Genomic DNA, 18,281 nt, shown 5'->3' with positions numbered 1-18,281 from the left:
CACTCTTTCTTCTCTCTCTCTCCTCTCCTCTCTGTCTCTCCTCTCTTTCTCTCTCTCCCTCCCCCCTCCCCCCATGCATCTTCCGATGCACCTGTCTGGCTCCCTCTGGCAAAGACCACCTCTAGGAAAACCTACTCAGCCCCTCGATCCACAATCAAGGTGGGGTGTGGTCACCGGGTGATGTCCAGGGCTTCTTCCTGGCTGTGCTCAGGAGTGCCCTCTGCTGGCACTCAGGGGGCGACACGGGGCACTGCGGGTTCAGCCTAGGCGAGGGCCTCACCTCCCTGCATCTCTCTGGCCCTTGTTTCTCACTCTTCAGCTTTTGACATTTATATTACAGTGCACCTTTCTAGGCTTCTCACTCTTTCTTTGTTTTTGAGCCACCATCCGTGATGCTCAGCGCTTACTCCTGGCTCCGCACTCAGGGATCAGGCCTGGCGGTGCGTGGAGGACCACATGGGGGTGGGACCCTGGTCGGGTCAGAGCAGGGACACCCCCAGCCTGCCGCACTGTCTCACACTCCGGAACCACGTCTCTTTGGTTTCACGGTTTGAAACTCACTGGGCTTCCTGGACCCGGTTCTCCGTTTCTGCCAGAAGTTAGAGAGGCTCTCTGTCACTGCTTCTACATGTGAGTTCTCTACCCATGACTTTTTCTTTCCCCCTTCCGGGACACCTGGAATGTGTCCACTTACAATGCTGTTCTACTTCATGCCTCCTCTGGCCCACATGCAATCTGCATTTTCTCCAAACTCTTTCCTTCTTCTATTTGAGAGTGTGTGTGTGTGTGTGGGAGAGAGACAGAGACAGAGAGAGACAGAGAGAGAGAGAGGCAGAGAGAGAGAGAGACAGAGACAGAGAGAGAGAGAGAGAGAGAGAGAGCAAGCGCCAGAGTTCTTCCTTCGTGCTCATTCGCTGCTGTGCGGCTTTCCACAGTGGTCATACCAATTCCGCTCCCCCAGTTCCCACCGTGGCAATGTAACTTCCCGCCGACAATGTACAACAGCTCTCTCCTCTCCGCAACCTGCCCAGCAGTTACTGCTCCCCAGTCCTCTGGATGATGGCCATGAATACTTATGGTAAATAAGTATTCAAGAATACAACTGTAAATGGGGATATTTTCCCAATTTCTTTCTACTAGTTCATGATTCGAGTGTAGAAATGCAAGAGATTCTTGCATGTGCATTTGGCGAGGGGCATCCCAGAAGCCGTCAGAGGGTCCTTCCAGCTCAAGGCCCAGGGGCTGCCCCCACAGCACTCGGGAGAGAGCCCAGACTTTCTCCAGCCTCAAGGGGACCACGGATTCTTCTATGTTAATGTTATAACTCGGCCACTTCTCTAGGTCTAGTATTCCTGGTTGTGTTGTACTAGAATCTGTGGGACGTTTTAGGCCCATCATCTGCAAATACTGGTAATTTCACCCGTTCCTTTTCTATTGGGATACCTTCTATATAATTTTCTTATTTAATTACTCTGAATAGGACTTCTAACACTGGATCTTTATGAGGAAAGCTTTTTTTTTTTAATTTTATTGAATCATCATGAGATAGTTACAAAAGCTTTCATGTTTGGGTTACAATCTCACAATAATCAAACACCCATCCCTCCACCAGTGCACATTCCCCATCACCAACATTCCCAGTATAACCCCCCTATCCCACCCTCCCCCTGCCTCCATGGCTGACAATATTCCCCATACTCTCTCTCTACTTTTGGGCATTTGGCTTGCAACACAGACACTGAGAGGTCATCATGTTTGGTCCATTACCTACTTTCGGCACACATCTCCCATCCCGACTGGTTCCTCCAGCCGTCATTTTCTTAGTGATCCCTTCTCTGTTCCATCTGCCTTCTCCCCTCTGCTTCCAGCTATGGGGCAATCCCCCTGGCCTTGTATCTACTGTCCTCGGGTGTCAGTCTCATGTGATGTTATTCTATACTCCACAAATGAGTGCAGTACAAGGAAAGCTTTTAACTTCTACCGCTGAGTATGATGTTGACTTTGGGTCTGTCTTGAGTGACCAGTATTATTTTGAGGTATGTTTCTTCTAACTGACTTGGTAGATATATACATACATATATTCAAACTATGTCATCTTGAACCTATTTGAAATCTTGGTTTTAAGAAACTAAAGCATAGTTAGATTAGGCTGCACCTTCATACAAATGATTTAACTCATCAGCCAAAAAAAATATGTGGCCATATGCCTCTCGCAGTTAAAGCCCTGTTTGTTTTATGTCTTTTCAGAAGATTTAGTACCTTCATAACGTAGAATCAGAGCAGAGACCCACAGAGAAAAGGAAGGTTATTTTTGCAAGTTCAGTTAATTGCAAAATTATGTCAGCGGGTGTTCCCAGCTAATAGCTGCACCCGGGCACTCTCTCGGAACACCTGAGTCTAACTATTTGATTTCAACATGGCTCACAGTATGACTTCTCCCTAGTAAGACAGAAATAGACTGTTAAAAAGTACTGAATTGATGTCTGAGAGCTGTCATCTCCTGAAAGCAAAGAATTCTAAAGGCTTAAGCACTACTGAATAAGAAAACAAATCATAAGCAAATGATCACATATTCCAATTAAATAGACTAAGATGATCAACTGTCAAGTGATTTCTGTCTGTTGTTGGCATTTTCTCTGTTTTGAAAAGGAGGTGAGGGTGGAATCCAGCAGTGCTCGGGGCTTACTCCTGGGTCCGTCTACAATCACACCTGATGGTGCTGAGGCTACGCTATGTGGTGTTCAGGAGAGCATATGTGTGCCTGAGATCAAAGCCACGGAGGCTTCGTGCAAAGAAAGATCGCTAACCACTATACTATCTTTCTAGCTCCTCAACTGAGTTAATCTCAAAATCCAGTTGTATGCTTCTTAGTAGAAAAGAGAGAGACAGTTTAAATATATGAATAAAGGAGTGCTAAAAATTGAAAGGTAAACAAAAAATACCATGTAAACACTGGCCAAGATAAAGCTGTGTTTGCATGGTATTTTTATTATCAATAATCAACAAAATAGCAAGTCGGAAAAAGGACAGTATAAAACAATGACAAAGAGATGAATCCAACATGAAGACATGACAACACTAAATACGTATACTCCTGATACAAGTTCAAAATATACACAGCAAAGGCCTGCCCAACTACCCCCTCCCCTCCTTCTCAACAGGTCTGTGGATGCATTAGCATCCGGACCGGCTGGGGGTGTGGCCTCCACTGTAGAGGGCGTGGCCTCTTTGACAGAGAGTGTGGACTTCTGTGGGGCCGCAGTTATATTTCCCATTCCTAGCACTCTCGACTCACATCCCAACCTTTATTACCTAATTCTGTGGAAAACGTCCTGGCTGCCTCAAACACAATACGACAATAATCCACTGGCCTACTCCAATTCCACCAAAAGACCAGTGTACACAAGAAGCTGTACAAAGCCCAATCTAAAAGAACACCTCCTCAGATGCTTCACTAGATGCCTATCATAATTCACAGAATAACGTCTCAGAGGAAGGATGTACTCTAGAAGGGGAGAAGGTTGACCACTGTCAACTGAGCTTATTCAGAATTCTTTCCCGAAATAAGAGGGAACAGTGCTAGTGAACTTGAAGGTTTTACCTCTATACAACCACAACAGCATAAAGAAACAGCACAAATCTCCACTACAAGGAGAGGACAAACAAGAGTCCCCAATCCTCAACTGGGGTTACCCACAAATATGATCTCTCCGACAATGAATTCTGAGATGAAATGCTGAGGATGTTCAAGGAACTCAAAGTATCAATGGAGCAGACATCTAGAAAATTAAAGGAAGAAATGAAAGAAACAGTGGAATGCATAGCCAAGAAAACACAGGAAGAAATAAGAGCAGAAATAAGAAAGCTACAGGAGGAAATGTCACAAATAAAGGATTCGGTAGATGAAATTAAAAACCCAGTGGGTGCCCTCAACAGTATGATATCTAAAGCTGAAGACAGAATTAGTGAACTTGAAGATGAGCAGCAGAAATCATACAGGCAATAACAAACAATGGGAAAAGACCTCAAAAATACCTTTAAGGAGAATCAGAGACCTAGGAGATGACTCTAAGAGGAACAACATTAGAATCATCAGAGTACCAGAAGGACAGGGAGGCATCCCCAATGAAAAAGCCACAGTTAACGAAATCATTGCTGAAAAGTTCCCAGAGTTAGAGAATGCAGGCATCCAGATCCAAGGAGCCAGAAGGGTGCTGGCTATAAGAAACCCTAATAAAAACACTCCAAGGCATATCATAGTCAGAATGATGGATGCTGTAGGTAGAGACACAATATTGCAAGCAGCAAGGTCAAAGAAGGAAATCACATACAGAGGAGCACCCTTTAGATTTACAGCAGACCTATCAGAGGAAACCCTCCAAGCCCTAAAACAATGGTGGGATATAGTGAAAAAACTCAATGAAATGAATGCCTCACCAAGAATACTTTATCCAGCTAAACTCTCACTCAAACTCGATGGAACAATACACCATTTTATAGATAACAGCTCATGAACTTCATAGTCTCAAAAGCAAACTTAAAAGAAGGACTGAAAGGGCTCCTGTAAGACAAGAAGGAAAATACCCATAAGCACAACAAACCCTTATAGAAAGATGGCACAAAACCCCTGACAATAATCTCTCTCAATGTCAATGGTCTAAATGCACCATCAAGAGACAGAGTGGCAAAATAGAACCAGAAACTGAAATGAATATTCTGCTGTCTACAAGAAACATATCTGCACCATCAGAACAAACAGAGACTCAAAGTTAAAGGATGAAAAACAATCTTGCAAGCAAACAACTCCCTAAAAAAACTGGGGTGGCCATGCTAGTATTCGACAACATAGATTTCAGGTTGAAAAAGATTAGAAGGGACAGTGAAGGCCAATTTCTATTTATTAAGGGATATGCATAACAGGAAGAAATCACACTCTTAAATGTATACTCACCTAATGAGGGACCAGCTAAATACGTAAAACAACTGCTAATATATTTTAAGGAGGACATTGCTAGCAATACAATACTAGTCGGAGACTTCAACACCGCCTTGTCACCTCTGGATAGAACAAGAAGAACAAAACTCAACTGGCTCTGAAGGAAGAAATAGAAGAGAGAGGGCTAACAGACCTATACAGGGCTTACAGCCCAAAAAGAAAGAATACACATTCTTTTCCAGTGCACACAGAACATTTTCTAAAAAAGACCACGTGCTGGGTCACAAAACATAGCTCAATATATTCGAGAAGATAGAAACTGTAACAACATCTTTTCAGACCACGATGCACTGAAGATAGAAGCTAATCACACACAGACATGGAGAACCAAATCAAACACCTGGAAATTAAACAAATCAATGTTGAGCAATGACTGGGTCAGGAAGGAAGTCAAGGAAGAAATCAAAAGATACCCGGAAAAAAATGAGAATAAGGACATGAACTACCAAAAACTATGGGATGCAGCTAAAGCCATGTTAAGAGGAAAATTTATAGCTTTTCAAGCATTTCTCAGGAAGGAAGAAAGGGTCTACATAGATAACTTGACTTCACAGCTCAAGATATTAGAAAAAAATCAACAAAAGGAACCCAAACCTGGCTGAAGAAAAGAAATAATAAAACTAAGAGCAGAAATTAACGACATAGAAACACAAAAAAAAAATCCCAAAGGTCAATGAAACCAAGATCTGGTTCTTTGAGAAAATAAACAAGACTGATAAACCATTAGCAAGACACACCAAGAAAGAGAGAGAACCCTAATAAACCAATCAGAAATGAAAAAGGTGACATCACAAAAGAAACTAATGAAATTCAAAAGACAATCAGAGACTACTTTGAGAGTCTGTATGCCACAAAACAAGAGAACCTAGGAGAAATAGGCAAATCCCTGGATTCCTATCATCTCCCAAGACTGAAACAAGAAGACCTGGAATACCTGAATAGACCCATTAATATCAAAGAAATTGAGACTGTAATCAAAAGTCTTCCCAAAAACAAAAGCCCAGGCCCAGATGGTTTCACTAGCAAATTCTTCCAAACATTTAAAGAGGACCTGTTGCCAGTTCTCCTCAAGCTTTTCCAGGAAACTGAAGAAACAGGAACTCTTCCAAACAGTTTATATGAGGCACATATCTCCCTAATATCAAAAGCAAACAAAGACACCACTACACCGATGTGAAGATCTTCAACAAAATATTAGCAAATAGAATCCAACAACTCATCAAAAAGATCATATACCACAACCAAGTGGGATTCATCCCTAGGATGCAAGGATGGTTTAACATTCAGAAATCAAACAACATAATCCATCATATCAACAGAAATAAAGATAAAAACCATATGACCTATCAATAGATGCAGAGAAAGCATTTGACAAGATCCAACACCCATTTATCATGAAAACCCTCACCAAAATGGGTTTAAAAGGAACTTTCCTCAAGATAGTCAAAGCCATCTATGGCAAACCTATGGCAAGCATTATCCTCAGTGGGGAAAAACTAAGGGCCTTCCCTCTAAGACAAGGATGCCCACTCTCTCTACTTCTGTTCAATATAGTGCTGGAAGTACTTGCAATAGCAGTTAGGCAAGAAAAAGACATTAAGGGCATTCAGAGAGAAAAGGAAGAAATCAAATTCTCACTATTCGCAGATGATATGATACTATATCTAGAGAATCCTAAAACCTCTACCAAGAAACTCTTAGAAACAATAGACTTGTACAGTAAAGTTGCAGGCTATAAAATCAATACCCAAATATCCATGGCCTTCCTATATGCCATGATAAGACAATGTCTCAACAATGAGACAGAGGAAAGGGACATTAAAAAAAAAAAACCAATCCCATTCACAATCGTGACCCAGAAAATCAAGTACCTCCGAATCAGTCTAACTAAGGAGGTAAAGGACCTCTACAAAGAAAACTACAAAATGCTACTCCACAAAATAAAAGAGGACACGAGGAAATGGAAACATATCCCCTGCTCATGGATAGGAAGAATTAACATTGTCAAAATGGCAATACTCCCCAAAGTAATATACAGATTCAATGTAATCCCTATGTGGATACCCCTGAAATTCTTCAAAGAAATGGATCAAGAACTCCTGAAATTCATATGGAACAACAAACGCCCACGAATAACTAAAGCAATTCTTGGGAAAAAGGAAATGGGAGGCATCACCCTCCCCAACCTCAAATTCTACTACAAAGTGGTAACAATTAGAACAGCATGGTACTGGAACAAAGGCAGAGCTGCAGACCAATGGAACAGGGTGGAATATCCCTACACACAACCCCAATTGTATGATCATCTAATCTTTGATAAAGGGGCAAGAAATGTGAAGTGGAGCAAAGAAATCCTCTTTAACAAATGGTGCTGGCATAACTGGACAACCACATGCAAAAAAAATGGGCTTAAACCTCGACCTAACACCATGCACACAAATCAGATCAAAATAGATTAAAGACCTCAACATCAGACCAGAATCCATAAGGTACACTGAAGACAAGGTCAGCAAAACCCTCCTGATATTGAGGCTAACGGTATCTTCAAAGGTGACACGCAACTGACCAAACAAGTGAAAACAGAGATAAACAAATGGGACTATATTAAGCTAACAAGCTTCTGCACCATGAAAGATACAGTGACCAAAATACAAAGACAATCTATAGAATGGAAAGAATATTCACCCAATACATATCTGATAAGGGGTTGATATCAAGGATATACAAGGCATTGGTTGGAATCTGCAAGAAAACATCCAACCCCATCAAAAAATGGGGTGATGAACAGAAACTTTCTCAAGGAAGAAATACAAATGGCAAAAAGACACATGAAAAAATGCTCTTCATCACTAATCATCAGAGAGATGCAGATCAAAACAACTATGAGATACCACCTCACACCACAGAGACTGGCACACATCCAAAATAACAAAAGCAACAGCTATTGGCGTGGATGTCGGGAGAAAAGGACTCTCCTACACTGCTGGTAGGAATGCCGACTGATTCAGCCCTTTTGGAAAACAGTATGGAAGCTTCTCAAAAAATTAGAAACTGAGCTCCCATTTGACCCTAAATACCACTCCTGGGAATATATCCCAGAGAGGCAAAAAAGTATAGTCGAAATGACATCTGCACTCGAATGTTCATTGCAGCACTGTTCACAACAGCCAGAATCTGGAAAAAACCGAGTGCCCGAGGACAGATGACAGGTTAAAGAAACTTTAATACATCTAGAGTTAGAAAGGATGAAATCACGATCTTTGCATATAAGTGGATCAACATGGAAAATATTATGCTAAGTGAAATGAGTTAAAAAGAGAGAGACATAGAAAGATTGCACTCATCTGTGGAATATAAATAACAGAATGGGAGACTAGCACCCAAGAATAGTAGAGATAACTATCAGGAGGTTTACTTCACGGCTTGGGAGCTGGCCTCACTTGCTGAAGGAAAAGGCAACTCAAATAGAGAAGGGAACACCAGGTAAAGTGTGGCTCAAGGACCCGCTGGGGATGGGAGATACATGCTGAAAGCAGACTATAGATCAAACATGATGGCCACTCAATACCTCTATTGCAAACCACAACACCTGAAAGGAGAGAGAGAGAGAACAAAAGGGAATGACCTGCCACAGAGGTGGGGTGGGGTAGGGATGGGATGGGGGAGTGGGAGGGATACTGGGATTATTGGTGGTGGAGAATTGGCACTGGTGGAAAGATGGGTACTCGAGCATTGTATGACTGAAACATAAGCACAAAAAGTTGTAAGTCTTAACTGTACCTCATGGTGATCACTAATAAAAAATTTAAATATATATATATATATACACACAGCAAAAACAGCAAAAGGAGCAAAGACTGAATTGGTGCTGGAGAATGGGCACTGGTGGAGGGATGGGTACTGAGCACTGTATGACTGAAACGCAAGCATGAAAGTTTGTAAGTCTGTAACTGTACCTCACAGTGATTCACTAATAAAAAACTGTTTTTTTAAAAAAAGAGCAAAGACTGAAAATATGAAAGGCAAATTTGCTAACACTGGAAAATTCTGACACAGTTCCAAATTGACAGAATGGAAAGATAGAAAAAAAGAAATGAAGGACTCAGCACAGAAAATCTAATCAAATCAACTGACATGTACAATGCTACCCTCTGACACTGCAGACTGCACATTCATGTCATGTAACATGTATCAGAATAGACAACATGCTGGGACATTAGAGCAATACTTAACGAATAATAATAAAGTATTAAAAAGCAATTTCTTTTTATAGTGGAATCAGACCCCCCCTTACAAAAAAAAAATCTCGGAAAGCAATGAGAAAACCTCAATTTGTTTTAAAACTAATCATGATCAATACTTTTTTTTTTTTTGCTTTTTGGGTCACACCCGGCAATGCACAGGGGTCACTCCTGGTTCTGCACTCAGGAATTACCCTAATGGTGCTCAGGGGACCATATGGGATGCTGGGAATAGAACCCGAGTCAGCCGTGTGCAAGGCAAATGCCCTACCCGTTGTACTATCGCTCCAGCCCCTCAATACACTTCTTTTATTTCTGTGTTCCTCTGTTTGGGTTTTGGGTCATGCCCAACTGCTTGAAGGGATTACTCCTGGCAGTGCTTGGTGGGCCGGATGGGGTGCTGGGGCTTAAACCCGGGTTGGACGCAGGCTCCCTGCCGCATTTTCACTCCAGCCCCTCAGTACGCCTCTAAATAATCCACGTATCATAGAACATACTGAGATGGAAACCAGAAAATATTTGCAATTGAATAATGAAAACAAATTTAACATGCAGAATTTGGGTAAGGCCGTGCTTAAGAAGAAATTTACCGTCCTATGTAGGTATACTGTCACTGTCACTGTCATCCCGTTGCACATTGATTTGCTCTAGCAGGCACTAGTAAAGTCTCCATTGTGAGACTTGTTGTTACTGTTTTTGGCATATCGAATATGCCACGGGGAGCTTGCCAGGCTCTGCCGTGCGGGCGAGATTCTCGGCAGTCTGCCGGGCTCTCCGAGAGGGGCGGAGGAATTGAACCCCAGCCAGCCTACTCACTGTGCTATCGCTCCAACCCGTGTAGGTATACTAGACATTTTAAGTAACCGAAAGAAGAACAGAAAACTAAACCTAAAGGAAGGAGCTAGAGATAACAGTGACTTTTAACGAAACATAAAACAAGCATACAATTAATAAGCCATAATTGGATTCTTTGTATAAATCAATGAAACAAACTCCCAATAAGAATGCCCAAGAAAAATTAAAGTAAGGCTGAAAACTCTTATACCACAATGGATAGAGGTTTGAAGTGTGGGCTTAGGGATCTACAAATATTAATTACACACTAAAATCAAGTACACGTTTTCAATGATTCAGATATCACAGAGATTGTGAGGAGGCAAATTAAGATGTGGATGACGTGGTTAGTCTTTGTACGCAAGCTGGTATTTGAAGGGAGAGTCAGAATGTTAAGGTTTCTTAACAAGAGTCACCTCTATAAAACAGCAGCACCCCCCACTCACCCCAAGCCTCCCCCCACCTCCCACACCACCCCAGGCGCTGCCTGCTCTTGCTTTTCCACAGCACTAACCAGCCAAGCGAAATTTCTTGCGCTGTCTGGTTTTGGTCCCTTCTTCCAAACCACCAATACGAAAGTATGTTTTGCGGAGAGGGACTCTGCCCAATCTATGGGTAGGACCGTAGCACTGCTGGGCTCACTGAGAGGGACAGAGGAATCGAACCCCAGTCGGCAATCGCTCTACCCACTGTGCTATCACTCCAGCCATTTATATTTTAATACATTTAAATACTTAGGACATTCTCTGATATTTAACAGGCACTTGAGCAACTATTGCATTGGATAACTCCCCAGGGATGAATTATTATCTCTTAGTATTCCTTATCACCCCAATGCTCAAAGTGGAGAAAATAAATCTCCAGATGATACAAATTTGGTACAACTCTCATCAAGGGGGTCTTGAATTCAGCCCTCAAAGACCCAGCACACATGGTGATGCTTCTTTAAGTTGCTCAAATTCCTGTAAAATAATTACAGCCTCTGCTCAAGGGCAAGGTTATGATAGATTGATTACCACTGACCATAAACAATGAACGCATTTAAACGAATGAATATGGGGAAGAGAACTTGATAAAAACAATTTTTTTAAAAAGAAGAGTACCTTATAAAACTTGTGATGTATACATGCACAAATGTTGCCATCAAATACTGACAGTCAAATCTGTCCATTATTCCGCCATGTCCAGGGATGGTGTTTGCAAAATCCTTAAGAAACAGACAAACACATTAACAAAAGTTTTAAAAAATCGCCTGCTACAAAATTCCTGCCAGTGTAAGTGTCTCATTGGCTTTATGAAGTCTAAGAAGAATACTACCAAATTTTCCCAGGAAAAGCAAATTCGTTAAAACATAAATTACAGGTCAAAAATCCCACTTTTCAAATGTGTGTCTGAGCTAGGATGAGTGCTAAGTTGAACCACGCAGCTCTGAAACAACAGCCACGAAATACTAGTTAAGCCTAGCGCTGGATAAAACGTTACGTAACTATGGCAATAATCTAATCTTCTTACGGCCTACAACTTCTGGGTCATCAGAAATGACGTTCTAATGTTGGAAAACACCGATTTTTGTCAATAAAAATACAGATTTTTTTTCCTTTTTTGGGTCACACCCGGCAATGCACAGGGGTCATTCCTGGCTCATGCACTCAGGAATTACCCCTGGCGGTGCTCAGGGGACCATATGGGATGCTGGGATTCGAACCCGGGTCAGCCGCGTGCAAGGCAAACGCCCTCCCCGCTGTGCTATCACTCCAGCCCCCAAAAATACAGATTTTTAACTCACGTTGGTCATAAGAGTTCTTATTCTGAAACACGCAACTGAGCAACTGTGACCAATATTTCCTCTTCTAAAGGTTAGTGTAGAAAAGAAACCAAAGTAGCTCATTTGGGATGCTGGCCCACTCAAGGGCAGCGGGCCTGTGCCTGCGTGCTCGTGCGGGCAGTGCTCACACGTCTGAGTGCTGGGAACGCAAATCTCTAACTGCCCTTCTAGGTTACTCCGGCAACCCAAAACCTTGCCAACTTAAACAGCGGCGACACCTTACAGTTTCAAGCGTGGGAAAAGCCTTCACCCTTCAGCGAGACACCTTCGGTTGGGGATGATTCAATCAAATGCCATTTTCAACAAAATATTTCCCCACTTAAAACAACTAGTGGAAAGGTCCTTGGCTGCCTCGTGCCGACGCGTTTCCTTCCTGCCCAGCCCCGAGTGCCCCTCAAGCACCGGGCTGCGGGCTGCAGACGGGCCAGTGGCACTCACGCTGTCAGGGGCCCCCCGAGACGGGGCAGCTTGAGAACAGGGCAAACAGCTTAGCGATTCTGTGTGTGGCCGAAACGCCAGCAGGGTGCGAGGTGCTCCCGTGTGTGAGGCCCTTGGCCGCCTCCCCTGCAGGCCCTCTGCTCTCCTCCGCCACGGGCGGACGGAGTGCTCCATCCCGCCATGCTCACAGGCACTTCCTCCCTGGCCCGTCTCCGAGCTCCTCGGCGCCCGCTCAGCGTCATCTGCTCAGCCAGGGCCCTGCTGACCACCTGCCCTGGGATCTGCTCTCCCATCTGGACCGCCCGGCCGCCCACCCGGGGAAGCCCCGGCGAGACTGGACGCTGAGGGAAGATGGCAAGCCCGTGGCCGTTTCTAAGAACCCAATGCACACACGACACAGGGGTCAAGGATCAGCAAAAGGTGCGCGCGGGCGGAAAGGAGCCCATAGCCCGCGGCCTGCTGCTGTCAGTAACGCTCCCCTGGAGCCCGGCCGCGCCCACTGGGTGGCACTGTCTGCGGGGACAGAGCTGCGGCCGGTTGCAGCAGAACGGGCAGCTCCACGCCAAGGGGCTTCCCACCCGTGCCCGAGGGAGGCTGCAGCCAGGCGAGACATGAGGACAGATTCTTGGATGGGCACCTGCCGGGCCCAGATTCTACGTCTGTGCCAAACTGAAGCGACACATGCCAATCTAACCAAAGGAGGCTGACGCGGCAGGCAGGAACCCCTAAAAAAAAAGAAAAAAAAAAGACAACGGACTCCAACAGGCGGGGAGCACTGGGAAGCGGAAACAGGGGCTCTGCGAGTTCAGAAAACTCAGCGTCTGAGACCAGCAGAGAACTAGCCACAACTCTAGACACCCCCGGACCCGAGCATCGGGGGCACCCCCAGGGCCCGGGACACGCACCTTGATCTTGAAAGCTCTTTTGAATCCGCTGGCAAAGAAGCCGCCGAACGGGCCGATGAGAGAGGCGAAAGTGGAGAGCGCGATGCTGTGGATCTGGAAGGGGCACAGGCTCACCGAGTCCTGAGGAGAGGCCAGAGGGGGGCTGCGGTGAGCGGCAGGAAAGGCCCCCCCCCCCCGGGGCCCCAGGCCGGCGTCAGTCAGGGCAGATGCCACCGACTGTGCAAATTCCACAACCTCGAAGGCTGATGGAGGGAAATGCCGTCTCACCGCCACCCTCTCCTGGGCGGGCACTTTCCGCTGCCCCTGGAGGCTGACCTGTGGCGCCGGGCGACCTGTGGCGGCGGGCGGCCTCAGCTCCCACCGAGAGCGCCACGAGTGACCTGCTACTTTATCTAACAACTTCTGTGTCACAGGCTTACCAAGAATCAACTGATTTTTTTTCACACCAAATTTGTCCTTTTTTTTAACCAGTGGTACTTTATTTTTTGTAATTGTAGCACTGTAGCACTGTCGTCCCGTTGTTCACCAATTTGCTCAAGAGGGCACCAGTAACGTCTCTATTGTGAGACTTGTTACTGTGTTTGGCATATCCAATACGCCACGGGTAGCTTGCCTTGCGGGCAGGATACTCTCGGCAGCTTCCTGGGCTCTCCGAGAGGGATGGAGAAATCGAACCCGGGTCAGCCAAGTGCAAGACAAACGCCCCTGCTGTGCTATTGCTTCAGTCTCACGTGAAACCACTAGGCAATGAAACTGCTAGCAACTAGTATGCAAATACAAAATTCATTTTATAGTTACAAGATATTACTGGTGAGACAACATCTATATCACAAAGTTGAACATTTTTGTAATTACATATTCCAACTTTCTGTGGTATTTCCCTTTGACTATGATGGGCTATGGGAAAGCTTGATCGTTTTCCTTATTGTTTCTACTCTTTGGTCCACACACAACAGTGCTCAAGGCTACTGCTAGGCGATGCTGGGGTGGGGGTGTTGTTCCCTGAGGCCCTCTGAGCCATTTCCTAGGCATTCTCCTCCCCTCCCACCGCCCCCCCACTGCCCACCCAGCAGTGCTCAGGGCTTACTCCTGGCTCTGCACTCAGGAATCACTCCTGGCAGTGCTCTGGGCATGCCAGGGATCAAACCCAGGCTCGTTGCGTGCAAGAAAAGCCCTACCCACTGTACTATCACCCAGCCCCAGCCCTGCACGTGGCCAGGCAGGGTTCCATAGTTCCTTGGACTCAAGTAATTCCTGAGTGCAAAGTCAAGAGTAAGCTCTGAGCATTGCTGGGTGTGGCCCCCAAACAAACAAACAAACAAACAAGAAACTTGAAGCTGTGGAAACACTAGAAATCAACTGCTTATAAATGGACTACCAGCAAGAGCATGCTGTAAAAAATAGAGTATAATTTTAAAATTTAAATGAAAACTCATTGGTTTCTACCCCATTTTAACTGAGCCATAGTGATTTACAATACTGTTAAAGAGAGCTTCAAATCAAAAAGCGGGGTATACTATGAAGAGCATAAACTCTGGGAAAAAAATTCTGCAACCTGCTTTTAATTTCCCCCTCTTTATTTAAATTTTGTTTACAAAGTGGTTCAAGCTGCATGTGCTACAGGTACTCACTATCCCAACACAATCCCATCACCAGTGGGACCCTCCCCCCACCCCTGTCCCCATTTTCCCAACCACATTCCAAGCCAGCCCCCTTAGAAGTCCCAGAATAATTTTTTTTATATTGCTGGTTACAACTAAATGGCTAATGAAATTCCCAAAAAAACATAGTGCAGTAAAAGAAACTTTGTGGAAACTGTTCTCTCTCATGATGGGGACAATAAGTCCTTGTCTGGGGTTAACTAGGCCGCTGTTGCTAGTGAAGCCTCCTGTGTCAATGCTCTTTCTTCAATGAGCTCAGCTGGTTTCTACGTTACTTTCCAACCCAATCTGGCGCACCTACTGGGGAGTCAGAAGTGCAGAGTTTGGAGGTGCTGCACGGCCCACTGGCTGCACTCCAGAGTACTTAACTGGGCGGTGAGCTCAGACGGCAAGGGAGGCGGGTGCAGCTGCCAGAGCTTTTGGAAGTACCTGAGATGGGGTGGAGGGGTGGGCGCCCACCCCCACTCCAAGGAAACTCCGGAGTGCTCAGGTTAAAAATAAAGAGGGTGCCTAAAATTTTCAGCAGGCAAACTGCGTTTAAAATCCTTAGTTCCTGGGGCTGAAGCAATAGCACAGTGGGTAGGGCGTTTGCCTTGCACGCGGCGGACCTGGGTTCGATTCCCAGCATCCCATATGGTCCCCTGAGCATTGCCAGGAGCAATTCCTGAGTGCAGAGCCAGGAGTAACCCCTGTGCATCGCCGGGTGTGACCCAAAAAGCAAAAAAAAACAAAAATAAAATAATCCTTAGTTCCTGCCCCACTTGTGTGAAACTGAAACTAAGGTCGTGCACACTGGGTGTGGTTTAAGAGCCACGGAGAACACCAATCTTTGGACCCATATCTATCAGATGGGCAATATCGAGGGATTTTATAGCAGGTCCCGTGTCTGGAGCACTTAAGAGGAAAATAATTTGCTGGCTTACATGTCTCGCTCTCAAAAAAAAAAAGGGGGGGGGGATTTTGGTTTCAAAGAAAATTCTCCAAATACCTGAATATTCAAGTACTGGTTCTCCAGTGGAAGCAACCAACCCGAGTGGCCACCTCACCAGGCCCTACCGGTCAGCGCTCCTGAGCGGAGGAGCCTCTTGCCTTTACTTGCCGAAAGTGAGCGTCTGCAGGATAGGCTGATTCTCAGAAGCAGCAGCTTCTGACTAGTGAAGGCCTCCTTAGGAGCAAGTTCCTTGAGACAGCGAATTGTAATTCAGTTTTACACTGAGATCGTTCGTACCAGTTACATGCTAAACTCAGCTGTAAAAATCTAACGGTATTATTTAAAAATGTCTCCAACACAAACACAAGATGAATTATCATCTATACTGAAACCATGAGGGAACAAAATTGCTAATAACTGGTATGCAAATATAAAATTCATTTGATAGTCACAAGATATTGCTGATGAGACGATACCTATATCCCAAAGTTGAACATTCTGCTGAACTAAATTTCTTTCTTTTTTTTTTTGCTTTTTGGGTCACACTTGGTCATGAACAGGGGTTACTCCTGGCTCTGCACTCAGGAATTATTCCTGGCGGTGCTCAGGGATGCTGGGAATCGAACCTGGGCCGGCCACGTGCAAGGCAAACGCCCTACCTGCTGTACTATCACTCCAGGCCTCTGAACTAAATTTCTTGTAAAAACCTTAATCATGTTTTTAAATTAAGCTTAATTTCGGTTTCAGATGAACCATGCTTATCTTACCCTTCTCAGCACTGCCCTGAGGAAGGGGGGGAGGGAATAGTCCTGAAGCTGGAACAGCTCCGAGGGTTCACACTCTGTCACGAAGGAGTTGACGTCACTTCGGTATTCCACGGGGCAGACGAAGTACTGGTACTTGGACAACACGTGGGCAGCCTGAGTAACAGAGCAGGGGGGCATGAAACCATGGGGGGAGTGCAGATTGGTCACGTGCAGAATGCACGTGCACGTCACATTATCTTTGCATTCACACTTGGCTGTGCATTTTCAAAGTTAGCTTGGTCAAACAGATCCAGCCAAAGGTCTTGAAGTCATCAGACTATAACTTCAAACAATGAGACTGTAACCTCTCTGTGGCCCCAAGAGGAGTAAGGGGGAGAGACGAAGAGACCTATCTGAAAATTTAGACAAACTACAGCAAGGCTTGACTCTTAGAAAGCATACATATGATTAGCTAATGAGCAAGTGCAGGGCCAGAACTTACTGCGTAAAGATCAGTCCCCACAAGTATATAATTTCCTTCTTTATTATTTAAGCATGACGTGTTTAGAACGTAGATCTTAATTTCCTTCCAATGATGTGGCTACTCCTATAATATTCCAAATTAACCTTAACAATATCAAATTCTTATAGTATAATTTATCTTAATAATGTTCCAATCATCCCTGCTTTGTAAAGCATAAATACTGGACAGAACTGGGTACCCTTTTCTTTGTCTTTTTTTGTTATTAGTATTCTACCACATGTGTACATTATTAACAATAATTTGTGATTTAATTTCTTGAGGTTTAAAAGAGACCAATGAGCCTGCTACTTTTTTCAAAATATATGTACAATAATCCTCCAAAATTGGTGGGATTGTTGTTGGAACACTGAGTGCCGAAAACAACTACACTACAAACAACTCTGTAAACTATAGTGTTTAAATAAAGTTAAAAAATAATTCTCTAAAACTCACAATGAATCCAAATATGACTGTGGAAAAGAAACCACCAATGAATCCTTCCCAAGTCTTTTTAGGAGACAACTGAAAAAGAAAAATAGAGTTCAAAAGAGTTACTGAATGCATGACATGCACAAACACATAGGCAAATTCTGCGCAAAGAATCCCTATATAATATCCACTTCTCTCTTTAGTTTTGCCTCACTGGGACCTGTTTCCTTCACTCTATGATCCTCACTGTGTTTGTATTTCTATAGTGGCATCTAACACCTAGGAGTCCCTCACACATCTGCGATACTACGAACATAATCTATTTGCTTCTGTAAATAGACTCAATTTGTTAGTTGTCTCAAAAGACTTTAGAATGAAAATAGCTCCATGACATTCGTGCTTATACAATCCCTCTTTAAAAGTGTAGTTCTTGAAATGTGGGTGAGATACTTCATTCCAAGCACACGTGATCTGTCCTGACCAAAAATTGAACGAATATTAGCAAATACTGTAGGTGGTTTCATGTACTACCCAGTAGCACAGATACAGGAAGACGGCTCTGAAGTGGCAAAATACCTCAGCGCCCCAGATAACTGTATTTGCTCCACAAGCATTCACATATTCTCTACATATTCTCTCTCTCTCTCTCTCTCTCTCTCTCTCTCTCTCTCTCTCTCTCTCTCTCTCTCTCTCTTCTTTGGTCACAATCTGTGATTGCCTCCGTGAAAAAAAAAAAAAAAAGAAACATGCCA

The 18,281-nt window shown here is 44.3% G+C and overlaps 1 protein-coding gene across 1 annotated transcript in view; it reads right to left on the bottom strand.

Moving 5' to 3' along the window:
* CDS1 (CDP-diacylglycerol synthase 1) overlaps positions 1–18,281 on the bottom strand; it is a 73,697-nt gene that overhangs the window by 7,305 nt on the left and 48,111 nt on the right. Inside the window, exons 9-12 of the mRNA XM_055139229.1 lie at positions 17,554–17,622; positions 16,599–16,751; positions 13,240–13,359; positions 11,175–11,278 (exon numbers count right to left, since the gene is read on the bottom strand). Of these exons, the coding sequence (XP_054995204.1) occupies positions 11,175–11,278; positions 13,240–13,359; positions 16,599–16,751; positions 17,554–17,622 (446 nt within the window). The remainder of the gene's footprint in view (positions 1–11,174; positions 11,279–13,239; positions 13,360–16,598; positions 16,752–17,553; positions 17,623–18,281) is intronic.

This window comes from Sorex araneus, chromosome 5 (assembly GCF_027595985.1).
Source record: "Sorex araneus isolate mSorAra2 chromosome 5, mSorAra2.pri, whole genome shotgun sequence".
In the NCBI taxonomy this organism is placed as follows: domain Eukaryota; kingdom Metazoa; phylum Chordata; class Mammalia; order Eulipotyphla; family Soricidae; genus Sorex; species Sorex araneus.
The sequence above is the reverse complement of the archived record's forward strand: the minus strand, read 5'-3'. Positions and strand labels throughout refer to the sequence as shown.